The sequence below is a fragment of the Rattus rattus genome, chromosome 4 (assembly GCF_011064425.1).
Source record: "Rattus rattus isolate New Zealand chromosome 4, Rrattus_CSIRO_v1, whole genome shotgun sequence".
Lineage (NCBI taxonomy): Eukaryota > Metazoa > Chordata > Mammalia > Rodentia > Muridae > Rattus > Rattus rattus.
In genome coordinates, this window is record NC_046157.1 from 165,213,381 (window position 1) to 165,232,571 (window position 19,191).

The window sequence follows — 19,191 nt, forward strand, 5'->3', positions numbered from 1 at the left end:
AGTAAGTGAGAGGACAGGCAGTGACAAGAGGGGCACCAAGCCCAGATGTGAGAGAACGGATGCCTATGGGTGGGCAGATATGAGTACCAAGAAAGGGATCACCAGGCTTGCAGACAAAGGGGCCAAGAGGAAATGCCTAGGGCAGAGATAAGCTCCATAGGGATGGCTTATAGCTGGGGCCAAGAACCAAGATGGCTGAAAATGCTGATGAGGAAGAGAAGCCCCATCCCACCTCAGAGAGCATGGCTGAGGGCAAAGGAAAGGAGACCCTGACCCTGGGGAAGAGAGAGAAGCCCAGACATCAGCTGGCATCAACAAGGCCCCTTAGGAAGCAGCTTCGGGAAAGCAGAACATATGGCTTTCAGAGGGGCAGGGAGAATGAGGCCCAGCCTCCACTGGGGGACAGTGCTGGGTCCACAGTGATCTTTGCCAGTGTGGGAGATCAATGGGTGGACCAGGGCATGAAGCAAGGGCCATGTGGTCACCCTTAGCTTCTCCTAGAACCCACCACTCCGGTGCCGCTCAAGAACACAGAGGCCCCTGAGCAGGCCCGTCTGGCCCTTCAGCTACCCAAGAACAACAGCAAGGACACAGAAAGTAAGTCGTGTGTGGAAGGGAAGGGGGCTGGTTGTTCTCCGTAGCTACTATGGTGAGAGGCACCACAGTGGAAAACTGTGAAGTATCGGGTCTGCCCAAGGGAGTTGGCACCGCAGCTGAGACAACCTCCCACTTCATGAGAGGCCAGAGAGCAGGACACGCACAGGATCTGTCTTAGAAAGACTGGGCCACTCTCCTTATTTCCAGTGACCCCCCACCTTGCCCCTCCTCACCCACTTTGGGGATCCACTTCAGGCCACCCAGCTCACTTCCTAGAGGAGGTGGACATCAGTGAAGAGTGGCCATTGAGCAAACCCTGGCTTGAGGAATGCTACCCCAAGCTTGGCAAAAAAGGGCTACTTGTAGCCTAGACTGTTCTGTCCCCATGTAGCACCAGATGATTCCAGGACCTCTGGGCAAGCAGCCAGCAGCGCAACAGATGCCTCTTCAACTGTCAGGCTCTTGCTCTGTCCTTCGCCCTCTAAGCCCTCTAGGGATTATGGATTAGATTCCAAGGCCCTCCTTCCTCCTCCTGAGTCAGACACTTAAGACTCTGTTCACCTAGCCCCACAAAGACCAGAGTACTTGGTGGAGGTGTAAGCCCCACAGTAACCTCACCTGAGAAACTGCCCTGGAAGGACAGCTGTTCATATTTAAGATGTTACAATGCCAGAGGTACAAACAGAGGGCCCACTGATCCTGAATTCAGTATTCTCTCCACCCTGGGACACCTGTACCAGCTCTTGACCCTGTGCACCCTGGGAGGGTGGCTGTGCATGCTGTGGCATGGAAACACTCCTGACCAGTTTGTCCTGCTTTCTGAGAAGATAAAGCAGGCTCACTGGATAGTCTGTGTTACATTGGCCCCTGTGAGTACCAGTTGTTCCCTTTCATAAAGCCCAAAACAGTCTGTTTTCCCTATGGGTTCAGTCTCCTGGGCTCCATCTCAAAAAGAAATCCAAGTGGCCCCAAGGCCATTGTCACCCTGCAGTGGGGTACATTTCAGTGATATTACAAGAAAGAGAACCCCTTAAGGCCTCAGACACAAAACTACTCATGACCTTCAGTTCCTGTCACACCCATGCTGTCTGTCCATCTGTTTGTCAGTTAGGTTGCCTTTGATAATGGTGGGTCCTGGCCCATGCTAGAATCTGGTAGGAAGTTAGTCTTGTGGTTTTTCTCCTGGGCCCTGCATGCAGCCCACTCCGTCCTGCACTGAGTCCTTAGTCTTAGAGAGGCTGGATGGTGGGGGTGGGAGGGGTGTGTCACACATGACAACAGAGAGTCCTCTGTAAGAAACACACTCTAACCCAGCTCTTGGTCACCTGAGCCAAGTGTCCCCACATGTGTGGGTCCATTCTGGGCTGTCTCCTTTGTTTCAGCATTTCCCTTCTGTGAGCCAATTCATCTAACTTAATGTCGCTGGCCTTCGGTGTGAACCTACTACATACTGCGGACCTCTAAGGGTCTCAACCTTTCTTTCAGTTGTCCTTCCTTCTCTGTATGCTGGCCTTTGTCTAGTACACAAGGAAACAAGCTCTGAAGGCCATGTGTGCCCACACACATTTCTCAGCCCTCACTCAGTATGCCAGGTTCAGATTCCTCTCTCCACTGTCATCTGGTGTCCAGTCTTGTTCTCGTTTCCTTGTAGATCATCTGACCCTTTTCTCTGCAAGAGTTGGACTTTTCTTCCCTGAGTAAAAGAGTATCCCCAAAAAAGCCCTCAGGAGTCCCTAAAGCACATTAATGCCCCCAAAGGGTGTTTCCTCACTAAATAACTTTCCCGGTCAGGGATGTACCTTCAAATCCCAGGAAGAATCTATGGAGAGGAGGCAGGTTCCCACAGCAGCCTTCCTAGGATGGAGAGACCTCAAGGGCAAGTGTGAAAAAGTAAAGGCTAATCCTAGATATTATCCCTGGCTTCTCTCCACTCCTCACTCCAGAAGCAGGGTATCTGGATTATTATGATTTATCCCCCGAGACACCAATATCTGGCTTCTACCAGAAGGATAAGCAGGGACCATCCCCACAATAGCAGGCAAGTACAAGGCTTGAATAGCTTTGCTGTATAAATCACCCATCGGGTACGGCACATTGCCCTGCCACAAGGTGCTGCCACACCCCACAGACCCATTCACTGCTCGCTCTTGCTCTCTCTCATGCTCTCTCTCATGCTCTCTCTCTCTCTCTCTCTCTCTCTCTCTCTCTCTCTCTCTCTCTCTCTCTCTGTGTGTGTGTGTGTGTGTGTGTGTGTGTGTGTGTGTGTGTCTTTAGCTGCCCCCACACCTCCATCTCTGTCCTGAGGAGCCACCAAGGTACTTCGCATCACCATAGATATTCTAGACTTTTATGAAAAGTATAGTAGGCTCTTATTAACCTTTCTGAGGCTCTGCCAATTGCAGATTCACGCACAAGTGACAAGCGTGTCAGCCATGGTCCTCATAGTTCTGGCTGTCCCATGCACGGAGGGTGAGGACTGATGATAAGAACTCTTAGATTTTCAATACTCTCACATACTTCCTTATCCTGTAGGGCTGCTGTAAACATCTCTGGGCATTATGCACAGTACCTAAAATTCATATGGAAATGCAAGATTCAGGATAGCAAAACATTTTCTGAAAAGAGGAAACAGGTAGGAAAATTCATATTCCTGATATCAAAACATACTGTAAGCCAAGTGTGACACTCCTTAAGGACAAACTGAGTATACAGGGCAGAAGGGACAGTCCAGAATAACCACATATCTATTGCTAAGTGGTTATGACGAGGGGACCAAGACCACACCACACGGAATGGACGGTCTCCTCAACAAGCAGTTGAGTCCCAGTCCAGACCCAGTCAGCACTGTTAGCATCCTGCACCAGTGTCTAACAACAGGAGGAAGACAGGTTTGCCACTGCTGTCCTTGTGTATCATCAGGGGATGCAGCCTGCAGTGCCAGCAGGCCTCCCTGGCCCGGAAGCTGACAGTCTTTCCTGTTTCCAGCTACCTCTGGCAGCTGTTCAGAAGACACCTGTCAGAATGGAGGCACCTGTGTCCCAGGTGCCAATGCCCACAGCTGTGACTGCAGGCCTGGGTTCAAAGGCAGACACTGTGAGCTTGGTAAGTCAGACCTGACTACTAAGCAGGTACTGGCCTCAGGGCAACTGTGATGATAGATAGCCTAGGACTTGGCCCTCGGATTTTGACCTTTCAAGATGGGTTCCCCCAAGTTGGCTTTCAACCTGTGAGGTAATAAGGCAGGGGTCCAAAAGAACTCAGGATAATGGATGTGTGGCCTCAGAGATGAAGCATGAACCACAGGGACAGAGGGATGCCCAAAGCACTGGTCGAAAAGCACTGTGAACAAAGCTTAGGAAGTCAGGAACTGGGGTGGTGGTTTCATAGCAACATCTCAGGAGCCAGGCTGATGAGAGGGACAACAGATTCAGGGGGAGAACGATAAGCTCAAGAGCACATTTGGACTGAGTACCAAACGTGCTGGAGGCTCCCAGGAAGACACAAAAGAATCCTGAGGTCACAAGGAACTTAAGGAAACCAGCCTGCAGATACTGAACACCCTGAAGCAAGCCCCAGGCCCAGAAAGTAGCTGGCACAGATCCACAGGCTGGCACAGGTGCTTCCTGGGGGAGGGGTCTCGCTTGAGAGGTGGAAAGAACCTCCTCCTAAGAGTCAGCCTTTCTTCCTCCTTTGTGTCATAGCCTGTGAAAAAGTGCCCCGCCCCTGCACACGGCTGTTCTCTGAGACCAAGTCATTTCCTGTTTGGGAAGGAGATGTCTGCCACCATGTGTAAGTCAGCTCTGTCTCTGTGCCCTGGTGTTGTGTCCTTATTACCTGAGGAATGATGGAAACTAGACACTGGCTTTGACCATTCCTGGCTAAACTGCTTGTTCAGCCCTTGCAGCCAAGAGTTGACTAGAGAGAGGACAGGCTGACTCCCATGCATGGGAGCCCTCACAGAGTTCCAGGACCTGCCTCTCCTCCTTTCTTTAAAGCCCAGAAATCGTACAGCACACAAGAACTTCTGTCCCAGCTCTACCATTAACCCACCTGATGTGGCCCTGGGCAAATCACTCTCACCTTGGTTTCTTGCTTGGGAACAGGAAGGACTGCTTATCTTGACTCTTGAGACCCTCCTTGCTATAAGAGGAGTATAAGCTCAGTGCTTTTGTGTGCTGGATTGTTCCAGGCACTCAGAGAGCCAGATGCTCACACCCAAATGAGGGCGGCCATCACAAAGCACATCCGCTACACAGTGTAAACAAAATCAGGAAGTGTCCAGGAAGAAAGAGAGGAAAGCCTAAGATGGGGAGAGCTAGGGGCAGGAGTCTCCCTTCATGGGAGAGGGACACTGAACAGATATGGAGAATGTTCCAGACATCAGGTCTATCTGTTACAAGGTCCTGTGGCAGGTTGTACCTACTATGTCTGAAGGACAGCAGAGACCAATAGAGCAGACAATGTGAGAACAGAAGAAGGAAGAGTTCCTGGGATCTTGGAGACCCTCACATGGGCTGTGGTATCTGCTCTGCAAGAATTGTGGAGCTCCTGAAGGGCTCTGTGCAGAAGGTGGTGTGTGACCACCCTGTACAGGCCACCCTGATGCTCACTCTGATGCAAGGCTTAGTTGGTGAGAGGAGAAACTAGGAGACTCTCATCCATATGGTGTGCAGAGGCAGCCAGGACCCACAAGAGCAATTAGCCCGATACTAGTCTATACTGACACGCTCCTCTGGCTCCTGGCCATTCTGCCTATACCAGAGCCTGCCTCTCTGTTAAAGGTCCCTACCGTGTGAGGATGGTCCTTCATTCACCAACTGTTTAATTCTGTTCTTGTAACCTATGTGCATCTTTGAAGAGACTCCCCTGTATCTAACAGATAGATCTTGCTTGTTTTCAGTCTTTCATTAGTGTTTAGATCATTTTACACTTATCATAATGGGTAATGAGGCTGGGTTTAAATCTATCAGATTACATATCGTTTCATATTGTTCCATCTGATCCTTATTGCATTTTCCTCTTTTCTGGCTAATTTTGGGTTGCTGGCTCATAGATTATACTCGTTTCATTTTGTCCAGTAGTCACTCTAGGATTTACAGTGCACACCTTCAACTTTTGTTTTACCTTGAGTTGCTTGCACAAATCTGTAGTTATAGGAGTCTTCTACCTTTGAATCATCATCGGACTGCCTTCTGTTCCCCGCAGTAAATACCCCAGCACTGCTGGCCAGTCATCACCACTCAGTACCCAAAGCCTTGCTTTCCCACACTCATCACTCCTGTGTGTAAATCTAAGATTCTGTCAGGTATCATTCTCCTTCCCTGGAAAACTTAATGGAACATTTCTCAGTACACAAATCCATAGATCTTAAAGCCTTAATTTGGACATAAGTGTGTTAAATATAGGATTACCGGCGGATGGTTACAATTAGAATTACTACTGTGACATTCTTGGCATAAACGATGTAAAGGCAGGTTTATTTTGATTCACGGCTACAGAGGCTTGGGTCAAGTGGAACAGCTCATGTAGTGGAAGAGAACGCCCATCTGTGGGATGGTACTATCCACATCATGGCAGACTCTCTTCTCCTGCTGTCTGCAAACATTCTCAGACACAACCAGAGATGTGCTCACTACCCCATGGGCTTCTTGGTGCCACCATGATGACAAGATTGGCCCTCTCCCTGCCCCCTGCCTCTGGCTTACCCAGTCTTCTCCACACTGTGGCGCCTTCCTTATTTCCTCTCTAGTGCTGTTTCTGGCCAACTTGATTATATGTTTTGATTCAGGTACTATTTTTATTCCCCAGAATATTCATTTACCTATTTTGAGAGGGTCTCTCTTTGCAGGCCTGCCTGTCCTGTAGACCAGGCTGGCCTCGAACTTGGAGATCCACCTGTCTCTGCCTTCCAAGTGCTGGGATAAAAGGTGTGCAATGCCATAATCACTTCTCTGGATTTGTTATTATTTTATTTCTGAGGTTTTGGCTTATATCAAATCTGGGCCATAGCTCACCCCCCCCATTCCTCTTCTCTACTTTTAGAGCTCAGTTATGAATATGTTTGACTAATATCGTCCCATGGGTCACTGTAGGTCTTTATGTTGTTATGAGGCATGGTAAGTAGTGCAGATGTGACTATGTCTCTGCCTCCTGGTAGGTAGTTTGTATTCCTACGTGTTCAATGCCACATGCCTTTTCTTTTACACCATCTAGTTTATTATTAATCCTACCCAACAGATTTAATTTCAGATACTTGTCGATGGCTGTTTGGTTAGCTTTGGGGATTTTGGTTTTTGTCTTTCAGTCTTAGGATTGACTCCAAGGCTGCTCGGCAGGTGCTGTGCACGCAGCCACATCCCCAGCAGACACCATGCTTTATCACTGATCCGCTTGCTCCCTTCACACTGCTCATACTCCCCTTTAGCTCTAAGTGTGTGGGGCAGATAGACAGCAGTCGCTTTACAGGTCTTCCTCTTTTTCCTGAATTGTTTTCTACTCCATTAGTTTTCTCCAGGCTATATATCACACCGGGTTTTATGTCTGGTCATTTTTTTGGGGGGTGGGGGGTGGGGGGGTGGCTTTTGGCTCTTATGATTCTTTATATGTCCTAATTTATCAGATACTGAACTATATAGATTTTATATTTCTGAGTGGTGGGTTTATTTTCAAGAAAGGTATATTTGTTGTAATGTTTTCTGCAAGGCAGGCTTTGATTAGTTTGATCCTTTTGAGGATTTAGGGAGGCTTTAGAGGAGGCATCATGTAGGGCTAATTTCACCCCTTCTGTGGCACTGCCAAGATCTTACCACTCTTGGCTCAGGTCTGGCCCAGCCGCTCAGGACTCCACTCTGTGCATGCGCAGCTCACTTTTCCTCACAGATTTCCAGATTGTTCTCTGTGGAGCCCTCTCCACGCCAGAATATTTCTTCACAAGCTCCAGTTGCCCCTGCGTCCCCAACTCCAGCCTGTTTCCTCAATACTGTGACCACTGCCTACTCTCAATGACGTGGTGGCTCAATGTCCACAGCATACTTCTCTCTTCTCAGGGCATGCAATTTTTCTTTGGGCCATTTTCTAGCTTCTGAAAATAGTTATTACTTCCTGTGGTAGTAGTTCCAAGTTCTGGGGTAGTTGAAGCTGAAGTTAATTCCAGGTCTTCTATTCCCTCACAGTCAGAAGTCCTCCAACGTACCCTCCAAAACTAGTGCAAGCAGGAGCTTTGCTACGAACTCTGACTTTCTTTCCAATGGGTCAGACACAGAAATGACAACAGACCCAAATACACCCCCATTCCTACTGAATGGACAAGGATGGTGTGAGTAGATGCCACTCACATGAAACCAAGACCTGGATGCTAAGGAGGCTTGCTAGTGTTGCCTTAATAAATGGGACAGGTAGGCCCCACAGGCCTCCTGGCCCATGCTGCCTGCCTTTGAGGCTTGCAAGTGCCAGACTTCCCAGCTGTGTTCTTGAAACATTCATAAAACAGAAGAGTCGTGTGCCCTAATTTGCTTTCTATTGTGATAAGGAACACAACAAAAAAGCAAATTGGGGAGCAAAGTATTTCTCTCATACTTCACAGTGTATTGGCAGGGAGAGTCAAGGCCGAACACAAGCGACAGGAGCCCAGAGAGACTAAAGCAGAGGTCACCAGTGCCGCTTACTGACTCGCTTCCCATGGCTCCTTCCACATGCTCTCCTATGCCACCAGGCCCACCGGCCCAGGGGTGGGACTAGTCACAATAACTGGGCCCTCCCACACACATGCTCTCCTATGCCACCAGGCCCACCGGCCCAGGGGTGGGACTGGTCACAGTAACTGGGCCCTCCCCCAGCAATCAGTAAGAAGAGGCTCTCACACACTTGTCATAGGCCGATCTGATAGAGGCATTTTCTCAAAGGGTTGAGGGAGGGGACTGAAAGGGGGGGTTGGGAGGTGGGGGCTGCGACCAGGATAAAGTGAATAAATAAAATGGGAAAAAAATAAAGTTCCCTCTTCCCATATGACCCTATTTTGTGTCAAGCTGACCTAAAAAAAACAAACAAACAAACAAACAACAACAACAACAAACCTAACCAGCACATGGAGTCAGACCTTCCCAAAGCCTCAGGCCGAGTGGCCTGCCCCCAGCAATGTCCTGTCACGGACCTTTCATTTCAGGGTGTCTTTCAATACCATGATTATGTCAGCAACTCATGAAAGTGTATCCTGAAATGAATACTTTCTTATGTATGTTATACTCAGTAAAATTAATTTTTAAGTCCCTGTACTTTTATATTAGGCTTTACACATTCCCCCTGCCCCAACACCAGTAATACTGTGTTAGAAAATTGCGGTCTCTCCTTCTGTCCATATGTAAGCTACAGCCTAGGTGAAACCCTTGGACACTTCCTGTCCCAGTGTCTGGCTTCACAGAGTTTTCTTGTGACAACAGGTATAAGAAAGTCTACAAAGTTCACCAGGACGTGTGTTTTAAGGAGCGCTGCCAGAGCACAAGCCTCAAAAAACTCAAACAGGTGCACTCTCGGGACCACGCTGTCATGCATGCACTTCTGTGGGTGGGTAGGGGTAGTATTGACAGGGTCGGTAGGCTATTTGCCCAAAAATGCAGCCCATGTGTGGCTGTACTCTACTCAGAAACTAGTGCCCACGTGTGCACGTGTGAGGGCAGATAGGCCAGCTGTGCTAGGAGGTGGTCACTGCGGTTCTGCACAGGAATGAATGTGGTGCTAACAGGAAAACAAGGATGTGACTGACAGGCCCAAGTGTCTAAGTTGAAGTCTCCCCACAATGTCAGGTTGTTTTCTGCTCATCCCACAGCATCCTTCAGCTGGTGTGTGCACCTGGACTGAAAGGCCAGGCTTCCTGTCAGTCTGGCTGTGGGCTTTGCTGGGTTATATATGAGGAACAGATGAGGTTGGCAGAGGTAGGGTTTAATAGACACAAGATTCTTTCTCACCAAACTGGTTTTCTTAATTCTTTCAGGAATCAAATTAACAGTCAAACACTGAAGAAATCTTAAGGTACATTCTCCTTCATACCAAGATCTGTTGAGAACTGGAGACACCATCATACCCAGCACCTTGGACAACTGATGGTGCAAACTTAGCACTGTGCTATTACAGACCCAACCAGGAAGGTTCCAGAATTCCCTGTCTATAGCCTCCCAATAGACATAACCTGGTCTGGCCTTCCATATGAATCCACTTTCAGGTGGAAATGACTCTCTGGGGGAGGGGCAAATGCAGACCAGTTACAATGAGGCACAAGAATCACCTGGCCCCTTCAGGACAGTGGGCCTGGGTGTTAGATGGATCAAGGATGCCAAACAATCCTGGGGGTACTAGGAAGGACCTAAGGACATACCCTCAAGCCCTATGAATAGCATTCTACTGGTGGAAAAGGGCGGGGCCTTGTCATGTAACCTGCAGATGATCCTAAATAGAGCCTCTCACTGGGAGAGATATCATGGATCCTGGAATTCTAAGCACTAATAACCCTGAAGTGAAAGAAACTTTGCCTGCTTGATCCAGCATGTCCCACCCCACCTCCCCATACATAAACTGTGAGATGTCAAAGGGCATTGGAAAAATTTTTTTCACAAGCCTGGGAAATACTGGGTTACACTATAGAGATCCCTGTATAGCCTGAACTCAGCCCCAACACTGACTTACTGATGGGACATCAATTGGAAACGAGAGACTGGCTGGCCAGAGACATTTCACTCCTCTCCCTTGGAGGAGTCAGAACAGTACATCTGTGCAGTGGTGGGAACGAGGCAGATCTGGGAGCCTGCCACTCCAGGAGTGAATCACCTTTGTTCTACAGTGAAGGAGAAATGTCACCCAAAGGCCTAAAAACAAAGAAGAGCAAAGCAGTTCTGGGCGAAGGTCATCCGAAGAGAAAAGTGTCTACAGTAAAAGGCAGGGCATCAGGAGAGCTGGCTCTCAGACAGGCCTAAGCAGGGCCTGTGCATCGTGACCATTTCAGATGTGAAGACTGCAGGAAGAGCAGCTGACCAGACTCAAATCCTGTCTACTTAACAGCATCACCTTTTCACCTCAGCCCCCAAAAATGCACACAACACCCTCCAACACTTGTGAGCAACTTCATTCTGGCAAAGATCAAAAATCCACAAATTATTTGGTTTTAAAATATTTACATGGCAGTAAGTCAGATGAAATATTAATGCAAAAAAAGAAATATTAATGCATCTTTTAAGAACTCACAGAAAACTCATTTTTAGAAAAAAAAAATGAGAATCCCTAGGTACTTATCACATAATGGCTTATAGAAAACCTATTCTCAGAGCAACAAACACACACACACACACACACATCACACACACCCTCTCTTTCTGAAGAAACCAGAATTCGCCATCCACAGCTGCCCTGAGAAAATGAGCAGTGCCACCCGCCCCTAAGGAAAGGCAGCAGAGGACCAGCAGCAGCAAACTTAAAGCCTGAGGCTGATTGCAAGTGTCCTAAAAGGTGCGTGTGTCCCTTCCATCCCGCCCTGCATCACAGCCAGCTGGAATTCTGGCTCCTAGGGGACAATGCCTGCTGCCTCCAGAGAAAGACTGGGTATAAAGAGGAGTGTGCCTCAGTTCACTGTTACTCCTTTTGTCAAAAGGACCGGCATGTGCTGGTAATTCTGTCCACACCTCAAGGATTTCCAAAACCCAGGAAATGAGGTTCAAAACTTAAACGCCAAGCTCCCGGCAGTAGGCAGTCTCCCTGAGATCTCTGTCCTCCAAATTCTAGAAAAGAGACAGCCAGACATGCACACCCAAAGGACTCCTGCCAGGGAAGCAACGATGCACCCTGCTGCAACCCAGGGTTGCTGTTTCCGCAGTTCTGGTCAGTCCCTCTGTGGAGAGTTACCTGTGTTACCAGGCTCTTTGTGATGCTTCTGTGCTCAGAAACCCACACCCAGATCCCAGTGCCAAAGAAAAAGACTCAGCTTTCACAAGAGATGCGAGAGAGGCTGTGCAGAAATAGATGGGCTCTACCCTGCTCCTCTTCTCATTTATACCGATGACCTAAAGAAGTGCTAATTCTACTATGGTGGGGCTTGGACACTTGGTCTACGACTCAGGGGTGGCAGGGCAGGCAGATGCTCAGGCAGGATTTTGGGCTCTGCAGGTAGAATGACTTGTACCTCTGGCACACACCCAACCCTGCTCCTGTACTGCCAACACCATCACAGATGTAGATAGCATAGCTGTGTTCCAATGAGACTGCATTTACAAAAACAGGCAGCAGGCCATAGCTGGCAGCTTTATAAGATGATCTAGACCTCAGCCTTCCTTCTGCGGAGAAAACCATCCTGTATGACAAGTTGGCATCAAGACATGAAAGACCCCTGAACTTTCATAGAAGAAAAGCGATCGAGACCCCTGCTCTGAAACCTGAGGTAAACTTACACCACAGAGCAGGAAGAGCTACCTGTTCAAACCTGTGACAAAGGGCAGGCTGGCTCCAGGAGACAGGGTCCAAGGCTTCTTGTAAGCTGTGCCCCAACTAGACAGCTGTGGTTCACCAAAACAAAAATATTTTACACAGCCTCCGCTTTCCTTCCCACTCCGAACAAGGCTGTAAACAGCTGTCCTCTCCCTGCAGTAACACCACAATCACAAAAGCCGACATACCCTGACTGCTTGCTCCAGTCTGAGCAGAGCTGACTAGAGGTCCAGCACCAAGAACTACATCCCAACCAGAGAGACCTCCTGCCCTTCAGAGTTCATAAAACACAGTTTGAGGCATAACCTTTTAAGTTTTATTCTCACTAAAAACTTCTGGACCTATGTTATCACATAATTTTTTTCTCTTTCAAAAACTCACTACTGTACCTTAGATACTCGCTAGAGTCCTGGAGACCGCATAAGCTACAGCGTTAGCAGGGAGTGGCAAGCTCAAGTGGCATCACTGAAGAGCAGATGGGATCTTTGTACTTTACTAATAACCTCAGGGCCCTCACCGCCAGGCCGATGCTGCCACATTCCCATTTCCAGTTGGAGCCTGTGTTTCAAACAAGAGTCAGCCTGTTGACTGCTGAGTGTGGAGTGGAGAAAGACTCGCTGGTGCTGAGGAATTAGTGTATGACATTCCACACATGCGGTCTCTGCTTTCTTACATGCCTTTCTTATGCAGACTAATTAAATCCCTCAAAACAGTCACTGTCCACTTAAGAAATGTCACAGTGGGGGTTGGGGATTTAGCTCAGTGGTAGAGTGCTTGCCTAGGAAGCGCAAGGCCCTGGGTTCGGTCCCCAGCTCCAAAAAAAAGAACCAAAAAAAAAAAAAAAAAAGAAATGTCACAGTGGAATCAGAATCTAATGGACAAGGTGGAGTGTGGAGATTTTTGTGTTAAACTGAAGAGGCATTCATGAGTTGTTGGGTTCACCATTTGCTAATCAAAACTTAAGATGAACAGACACCTAATTGAGCTCAGGGCTAGGGTTCTATTCAGTTCTGATGGAGCCCAAAGCCAAATGCCCTATGTTCAGGGAGAGTGGAGATCATGTCAAGGCCACAAAGGAAGAGTAAGCAGCAAAGAATGGATCATTGGTCTTAGTTTCGTCCACAGCCAAGAACAGGCAGAAGGCATTCCCTTTCTTTACCACCTATGGGATGTTGGGATAGACAGGATGGCTTTCTGTGGTGAGTCCAACAGGCAAGGACCCGCCCTTGCCAGGAATAAGCCTGCCTCACACAGCTGCCAAAGTCAGAACTCCTGACTGTGTGCAGGAGAATCTGGGAATGACTGCTTTCCTTGAACACCCTCCTCTTTGCAATCAGGCTCCAGGCAAGTCAAAAGCCCCACACCTTGGTGCTGGTTCCTTACAAAACACACCTCAGATCCAGCAAGACCTCTACTTTAAACAGAAATACCTGGGGTCCAGTTACAATCCAAAGTTGTTGTAGTCACAGGACTTTCATGGGCCAGGTCTTTGAGCAGTTTCTCAGCATTGGCATTGCTTTGTGGACTGATGTGTGGTGCAATGTACAATCTTTTATAACATCCCTGGCTCTGACAAGATCCCAATGCCATGACATAAAAAATATCCCCAAAGATTATCAGGTGTCTGGAGGACCAAGGTCATTCTCACATAAGCACTGAATTCAGTCTAAACACAAGGCCCACATCGGGGTTTCACATGACTGTTAAATGCCACCAAATGGGGAAAAAATACGAGCAAAGCATTCCTGACTTTGGTCTCTGAGCAGCTCACTCTTTAGCACAGGCTACAGAGCCAGAGAGATAGGGGGCCTTGAGGTGGCAGCTTGCCCAAGCAGGAAGGGTCAGGTCAGCAACTGCAGAGAAGTGTATTGCTAGTCTGACAACTGTGACTAAAGGTCATGTTACTAACCAACTGCCTCACTCTGCTGTACATTCGACATGTCAGAAGGCCGGGAAATGGTGTCGGATAAAGAACATGCCTATCGTGTGGGAAACCTGCTACTTGTTCTCATTAAATAAAGTGCTATGACATACTAACCCTCATGTTACAATTCCATGGTTTTATCTTTACTATACTTGGAAATACAAAGTGCTCCTCAGCTGAAAGGCACCTCTCTCCCCCATGGTTCTGGAAGTAGCACAACTTATTTTAACAGAGAAAAAGACACCAACCTGGATGGGTTGCATTCCCTAGATTTTGACAGCTGAGTCCTTTATTTAGGATGGAGTAGGGCCCCCCACAGAACTCAAAAAGCCCCTCATTTGCTTTGGTGGATTTACCTGAATCTCCAGTAGATCACTGCAGGTTGGCTGGGGTTTTTTTGTTTTGTTTTGTTTTTTTGTTTTTTCCTGTATCAAACCAGTGTTGGGATCAAAAGTGCTTGAGAAGATCCAGGTGAAGCTCCCCAGCGCTTCAGGAACATGAGAATGACCTCTGACATCCCAGTGCTCTGTCACGGCAGCTCCTCCTCCTCTTCTTCCTCTTCCTCCTCCTCCTCAGACATATGGCTCTCAGACTCCTCCTCCTCTTGATCCAAGAGCTTTTTAAAAACTTCAAACTCCTCAACAGAGGAACAGGCTGTCCTGGCCAAAAACTCAGCTTCAGAAACTCTGAGTATGTTCTTCAGTGAGGGATTAGGGATCTGTGTCTGCCCCTTCTTATCAGGGGTTTGGTACCGTCCAAGGCGCTCCAAGTAAATGTGTCTCTGCTTGACCTTGGCTATTGAATACTGTAGGAAATCGGTCCTGACAATGTCTAGATGTGTCAGTCCCATCCTGAAATATGCATACTGAAAGACAACAAACACCTTTAGGAATCCACGTATAGAACCCCAAAGCCTGTCATTCCAACTCAAAACAAACTGTAGTCCAAAATCATTAATCGCCTAATTAGAATGGTAGAATAACCACTGTAAAAGACTCACATTTGTTTGAAATCTCAGTTTTCAAAGCATTTCCAAATTCAGGCCGAGAACAATGCAGCAGAAAACAATGGGGCATAGAGGGATATCCTTTTCTTTAAATAGGGCAACAGAAATCATGAGTGGGAAAAAACGGACCCAAAGAAATCGTAACATACCTAGGAATCTTTAAAAGAATGTGTGAACATGAAGTTTGTTTTATTTGAGTATAGTACAGCATGCTCTGGAGGTCAAAGGCCAGGCTAGCTGGTTCACAAACCTCCAAGGATTCCCTGTCTCTACCTCCCATCTCCCCATAGGGGTGGCTGAGGCACTGGGCTTCTTAGGTGGGTTCTGGGGATCTGAACTCAGGTCCTCAGATCAGCTGCATTTGCTTGTTTGGTTGGTTTGTAGAGTCAGGGTCTCTACACAGCCTTGGCTGTCCTGGAACTCACTGTCTAGACCGGGCTGACCTCAAACGCAGAGATCCACCTGCCTCTGCTAAGATGAAAGGAGTCCGTCACCACCACCCGGCTGCACAAGTGCTTAGGACCTGACCTGTTACATCTGTTACTAAACTGTTAGAGCAACTGTCACAATTTCCAAATCCCTCACACAAACTGACATTCCAAGAGTTGGAAAATTTTACCTGCTTGGACTTGGAATGCACCAGGCCACTCACTGTCAAGGACGCAGAGCTAGAGAACAGGTTTGTATTGGACAGAGGAGAGGAGAACTGAGCTGTATTAGTCTAGAACAGAAGTTTTTTATTCAGAGGCTTCTTATCCACCAGCTGACCCTACTGAACTAAAAACACCTGAAAACTCTGCCATCACCAGCCCAATCGCTTACTCTCACCTGGAATTTGTATTCTAGCTCACTGGGGTCCTCCTGCAAAACAGCTGGGCATCTGTGCAGAATGTCAGTGATGTGCTGTACTGTGAACAAGCACTTCTCCTTGAGGACTTTTACAATATTATCAATGTCCTGCTGACGCATGGTGAAAACCTTAGGGCAAACAGAAAGCACCCGCTTCAGTTTCCCTGTAGAATATAAGAAAAGCAAAGCATGTAACTTCAGCATGTTCCAGAAAGCCAAGGGCTTAACGACATTTAGGGGCTGGTAGATAAAGGCACATGCCAGCAAGCCTGTAACTTGCATTCAATCCCCAAGACCCACACTGTGGTGGCAGACAATTGACTCTAGAAGTTGTCTTGTGGCATCCACATGTACCCCATGACATGTACAACCACCAGACACATTTTCAGATACAGATACACACACGCCTCTGAGACAGAAGGGAGCTGAGGGTGATGACACAGCAAGGATCCTCTCCCTCCACAGGACTGCCCATTTCAGAGATCTACCTTCCATGAAGCACCATGGAAAGAACTCTTCATATTCTATGTCTTTCTCTTGCATGCTTAGTTTAGAAAACTTCCCAGGGATTCACAGGGATACGCCAGAGAGTGCTTCCTGTATAGTGAGGCTCAGGGCTGTTGTCTCACTCTGTATAAGACAGATTAATAATCTCTAGACTTGGGAGCCTGACCTCGATGAAGAACAACTTGGGAATAACAATGGTAGGAACAAGAACATTCAGGACACACAAGTAGTCAGAGTGACCACGTGTTATACTGTTTGTTTTGTAGGGTCTCCTTGGTAGGCCTGGAACCTACAGAGATCCATCCACCACTGTCTCTAGAGTACTGGGTTTAATTAAAAGCAGGCACTACCACACCTGGTCTCCACATGTTTTACATTAGTAACTGTATTTGGACAAATGGTATAAGTAGGGGTTGCCCAGACAAAGTGAAGTGAAGGGTCTTCTTATGAATAGTTGTGCCAATTTTATGACTGGAAACTTAAAAATCACTTAGCCGTTAGCTAACTTTCCTAACGGTCTCGCTGGTCCCTACTTCCCTTCCATGTGAAGAGGCGTTTCCAAAGTGTAAGCTTTATTTTCACCTTTCAGGCTGTGCTTCACATGCTGACTGAGCTTAGGGTTACATGACACTGTAAGAGACAATCTGTCAAGGGGAACACAGTTATCTTTTTGCTTATATTCTAGAGGAGGCCTGGAGAGACACCAAGCATAGTGGGCTCTAAGCCTCCCAAATTTGGAGGTAAAATCTTACCATGAATAATGAAAGAAATAGAGGCGGTCAAATGAGTAGAGAGCACCACCTCCCTTCTCCAGAAGTGTGACAACTGTTGGAAGGGGGAGGCCACTCTTCACAGCCTTCCAAAGCCTGGTACCATCAGCTCTGAAAGTTGTGTGGGGGATGTTGTTGCAGAGGTCACACACATGCATACACATACATACCATAGAGCAACACTAACCCATCAAAAACGAACTCCATGTCCCAAGTGTTCCAGAGCTAGACAGACACCTCAGTGAACACACAGGGAACTCACTTTGAACTTGGTTCTCTCTTCTTGGACTGCTCGTCCCCAACTCTCTCTTACAACGCCATCTGCACAGAGCCCACTGCACATCTCCTTGGAGACACTGACCTCTCCTCAGCAAACTTTCCTACCTCACTTCCCCTGACTAAGGTGTGTTTAGCCCACAGCGCACATGCATCCCAGGGTATCTATGAATGCAGCCTAACTCATTTGAAGGTGACAATTCCAGGCCAGACTATCAAAAGGTTGGACATCCCTGCGAGGGTGGGCTATTTTCTCCCTAACTCTGACTCTTCTCACAACATTAAGTCTGCTGCATCATGTACCTTCTCCAAGGCCGAGCTTCCGAAGGTAACTGGAACGCCTCTTCATTTGCGTGGCAGACAGTTTCAGCAACTGGGGATTTTTCTTCAAGGCCATAAATACAGGCTCTGGGTTCAACCCCAAGAGTAGAAGTTCTGAAATTATGTCCAGCAACTGTTGAGGATGGATACTTGGTTGTATATTAAGCAAGCTGTCAATATGGGCTTCAGCAAAACCCATGTCCTGGAGGGAACTGATGGCCCTTTCAAGCTCCAAGGACTCAGAACCCATACATGTCCTCTGTTCAGGTTCCTGCATGTAATTTTTGGGTCTAACGCTGGAAAACTCTTGAAAGTTCCCTCTACTGGGTACTGTAGTCAGTTTACAAAACAAAGAAGGACTCATCTTTTTCTCTTTTCTGAAATGACAGGTCTGCCTAGCCAAACAGGCCCAGGAAAGGGCCATTAGACGATGCCATTCAGGAACCTGTAAGGCAGAGCAAAAACAGAATCATTTCCACCACAGAATAACGACACCACAAACTTAATGAACTAGTAACCTTGAACCTCAGCTTGACCCTTGACCCACAAAAGCTAACAATTTTTGTAAATTAATCTGTAAAATCTTCTTTGGATTTAAAAAAATCTCCAAAGCATAAAATTAGCATACAAACAACATCACTTACTGAAGATAGAGGAGTATCAGCAGTATCCACATACTAACGAAACAGGGCAAAAGCAATAATATTTGGCTGATAATTCTGAACCGCAGACTAGCCACCAGACAGATACGCCACCTAATTTCATTCCAACAAAGGACAGTTTTCTTTTTTCAAGGATTCCCTCCATTAAAGGAAGAATATTTTGAGGAATGAATCTGTCCATTTGTACCCAATAGCCCTCGGTGTTTGGGACTAGCACATAACAAATTACGCACAGAGCACCCGGTGCGCGCCAGACTGGTCTCAAACTCTGGCTGGCATGGTCAGCCTCCCCCGCTTGCCGACGTTGGTGGTCCAGGCCTCCCTAGCGGTTAGGCAGCACACTGGCTGAAACTCCGGAGAAGGCAGAAACTATCTCAGGTACAGGCTATCTGTGCACACGCAACTCGGGAGCGCTCTGCCACAAGGTGCGCGCAGACCAGGGCAACAAGAACCAGCGGCAGTGCCTCCTGAACGTCCGACCAACAGTTGCTGTGAACCCAGGGCCTAGGGCAAACTCACCTGCCTTCCCAGCGAAGCCATGGAGCCCAAGAAGCGAATAACTGTGACACCGGAAAAGGCGGTCCTTCCTGACTCACAACGTCCGGTCTCGATCTATGTCCGCCGCACTCCCCCGGGACGGCGTTCTTTAGTTCCGGACCCAAGCCCTGATCCCAGATGCTCCTGCCCAGCACTTGCAGCTTGCAGGTGTAGCTCCTCTTACTTGGGTATACTCAGCGGCGTGATCTCTACCAGGAACAAGCAACACTTCCTGGGTTTTAAAACTGCTCTTCATAGTACAGTTTTAAACTACCTCGA

The 19,191-nt window shown here is 47.8% G+C and overlaps 2 protein-coding genes across 2 annotated transcripts in view; one reads left to right on the forward strand and one right to left on the reverse strand.

The window, feature by feature from the left end:
* Positions 1–14,103, forward strand: part of Sned1 (sushi, nidogen and EGF like domains 1) — a 60,020-nt gene extending 45,917 nt beyond the window's left edge. Inside the window, exons 27-31 of the mRNA XM_032901670.1 lie at positions 502–597; positions 3,583–3,699; positions 4,299–4,386; positions 9,033–9,114; positions 9,584–14,103. Of these exons, the coding sequence (XP_032757561.1) occupies positions 502–597; positions 3,583–3,699; positions 4,299–4,386; positions 9,033–9,114; positions 9,584–9,595 (395 nt within the window). The 3' untranslated portion in view covers positions 9,596–14,103. The remainder of the gene's footprint in view (positions 1–501; positions 598–3,582; positions 3,700–4,298; positions 4,387–9,032; positions 9,115–9,583) is intronic.
* A 130-nt stretch (positions 14,104–14,233) lies between these two features.
* Positions 14,234–18,967, reverse strand: Mterf4 (mitochondrial transcription termination factor 4). The gene is made up of 4 exons (XM_032901669.1): positions 18,895–18,967; positions 17,696–18,158; positions 15,819–16,003; positions 14,234–14,849 (listed from the first exon to the last, which is right to left on the reverse strand). Exons 1-4 carry the CDS (start codon positions 18,913–18,915, stop codon positions 14,514–14,516), a joined length of 1,005 nt encoding a protein of 334 aa, XP_032757560.1. The 5' UTR covers positions 18,916–18,967; the 3' UTR covers positions 14,234–14,513.
* Between the last annotated feature and the right edge of the window lie 224 nt (positions 18,968–19,191).

Bases quoted from the DNA above. Each gene is read 5' to 3' on its own strand.
- Mterf4 (XM_032901669.1), bottom strand. From the start codon at position 18,915: ATGGCTTCGCTGGGAAGGCAG. The intron at 18,159-18,894 runs GTGAGTTTGCCC...TCTGCCTTACAG, and splicing joins TGGCTTCGCTGGGAAGGCAG to GTTCCTGAATGGCATCGTCT. The intron at 14,850-15,818 runs GTGAGAGTAAGC...GTTGTCTTTCAG, and splicing joins AGCTAGAATACAAATTCCAG to TATGCATATTTCAGGATGGG.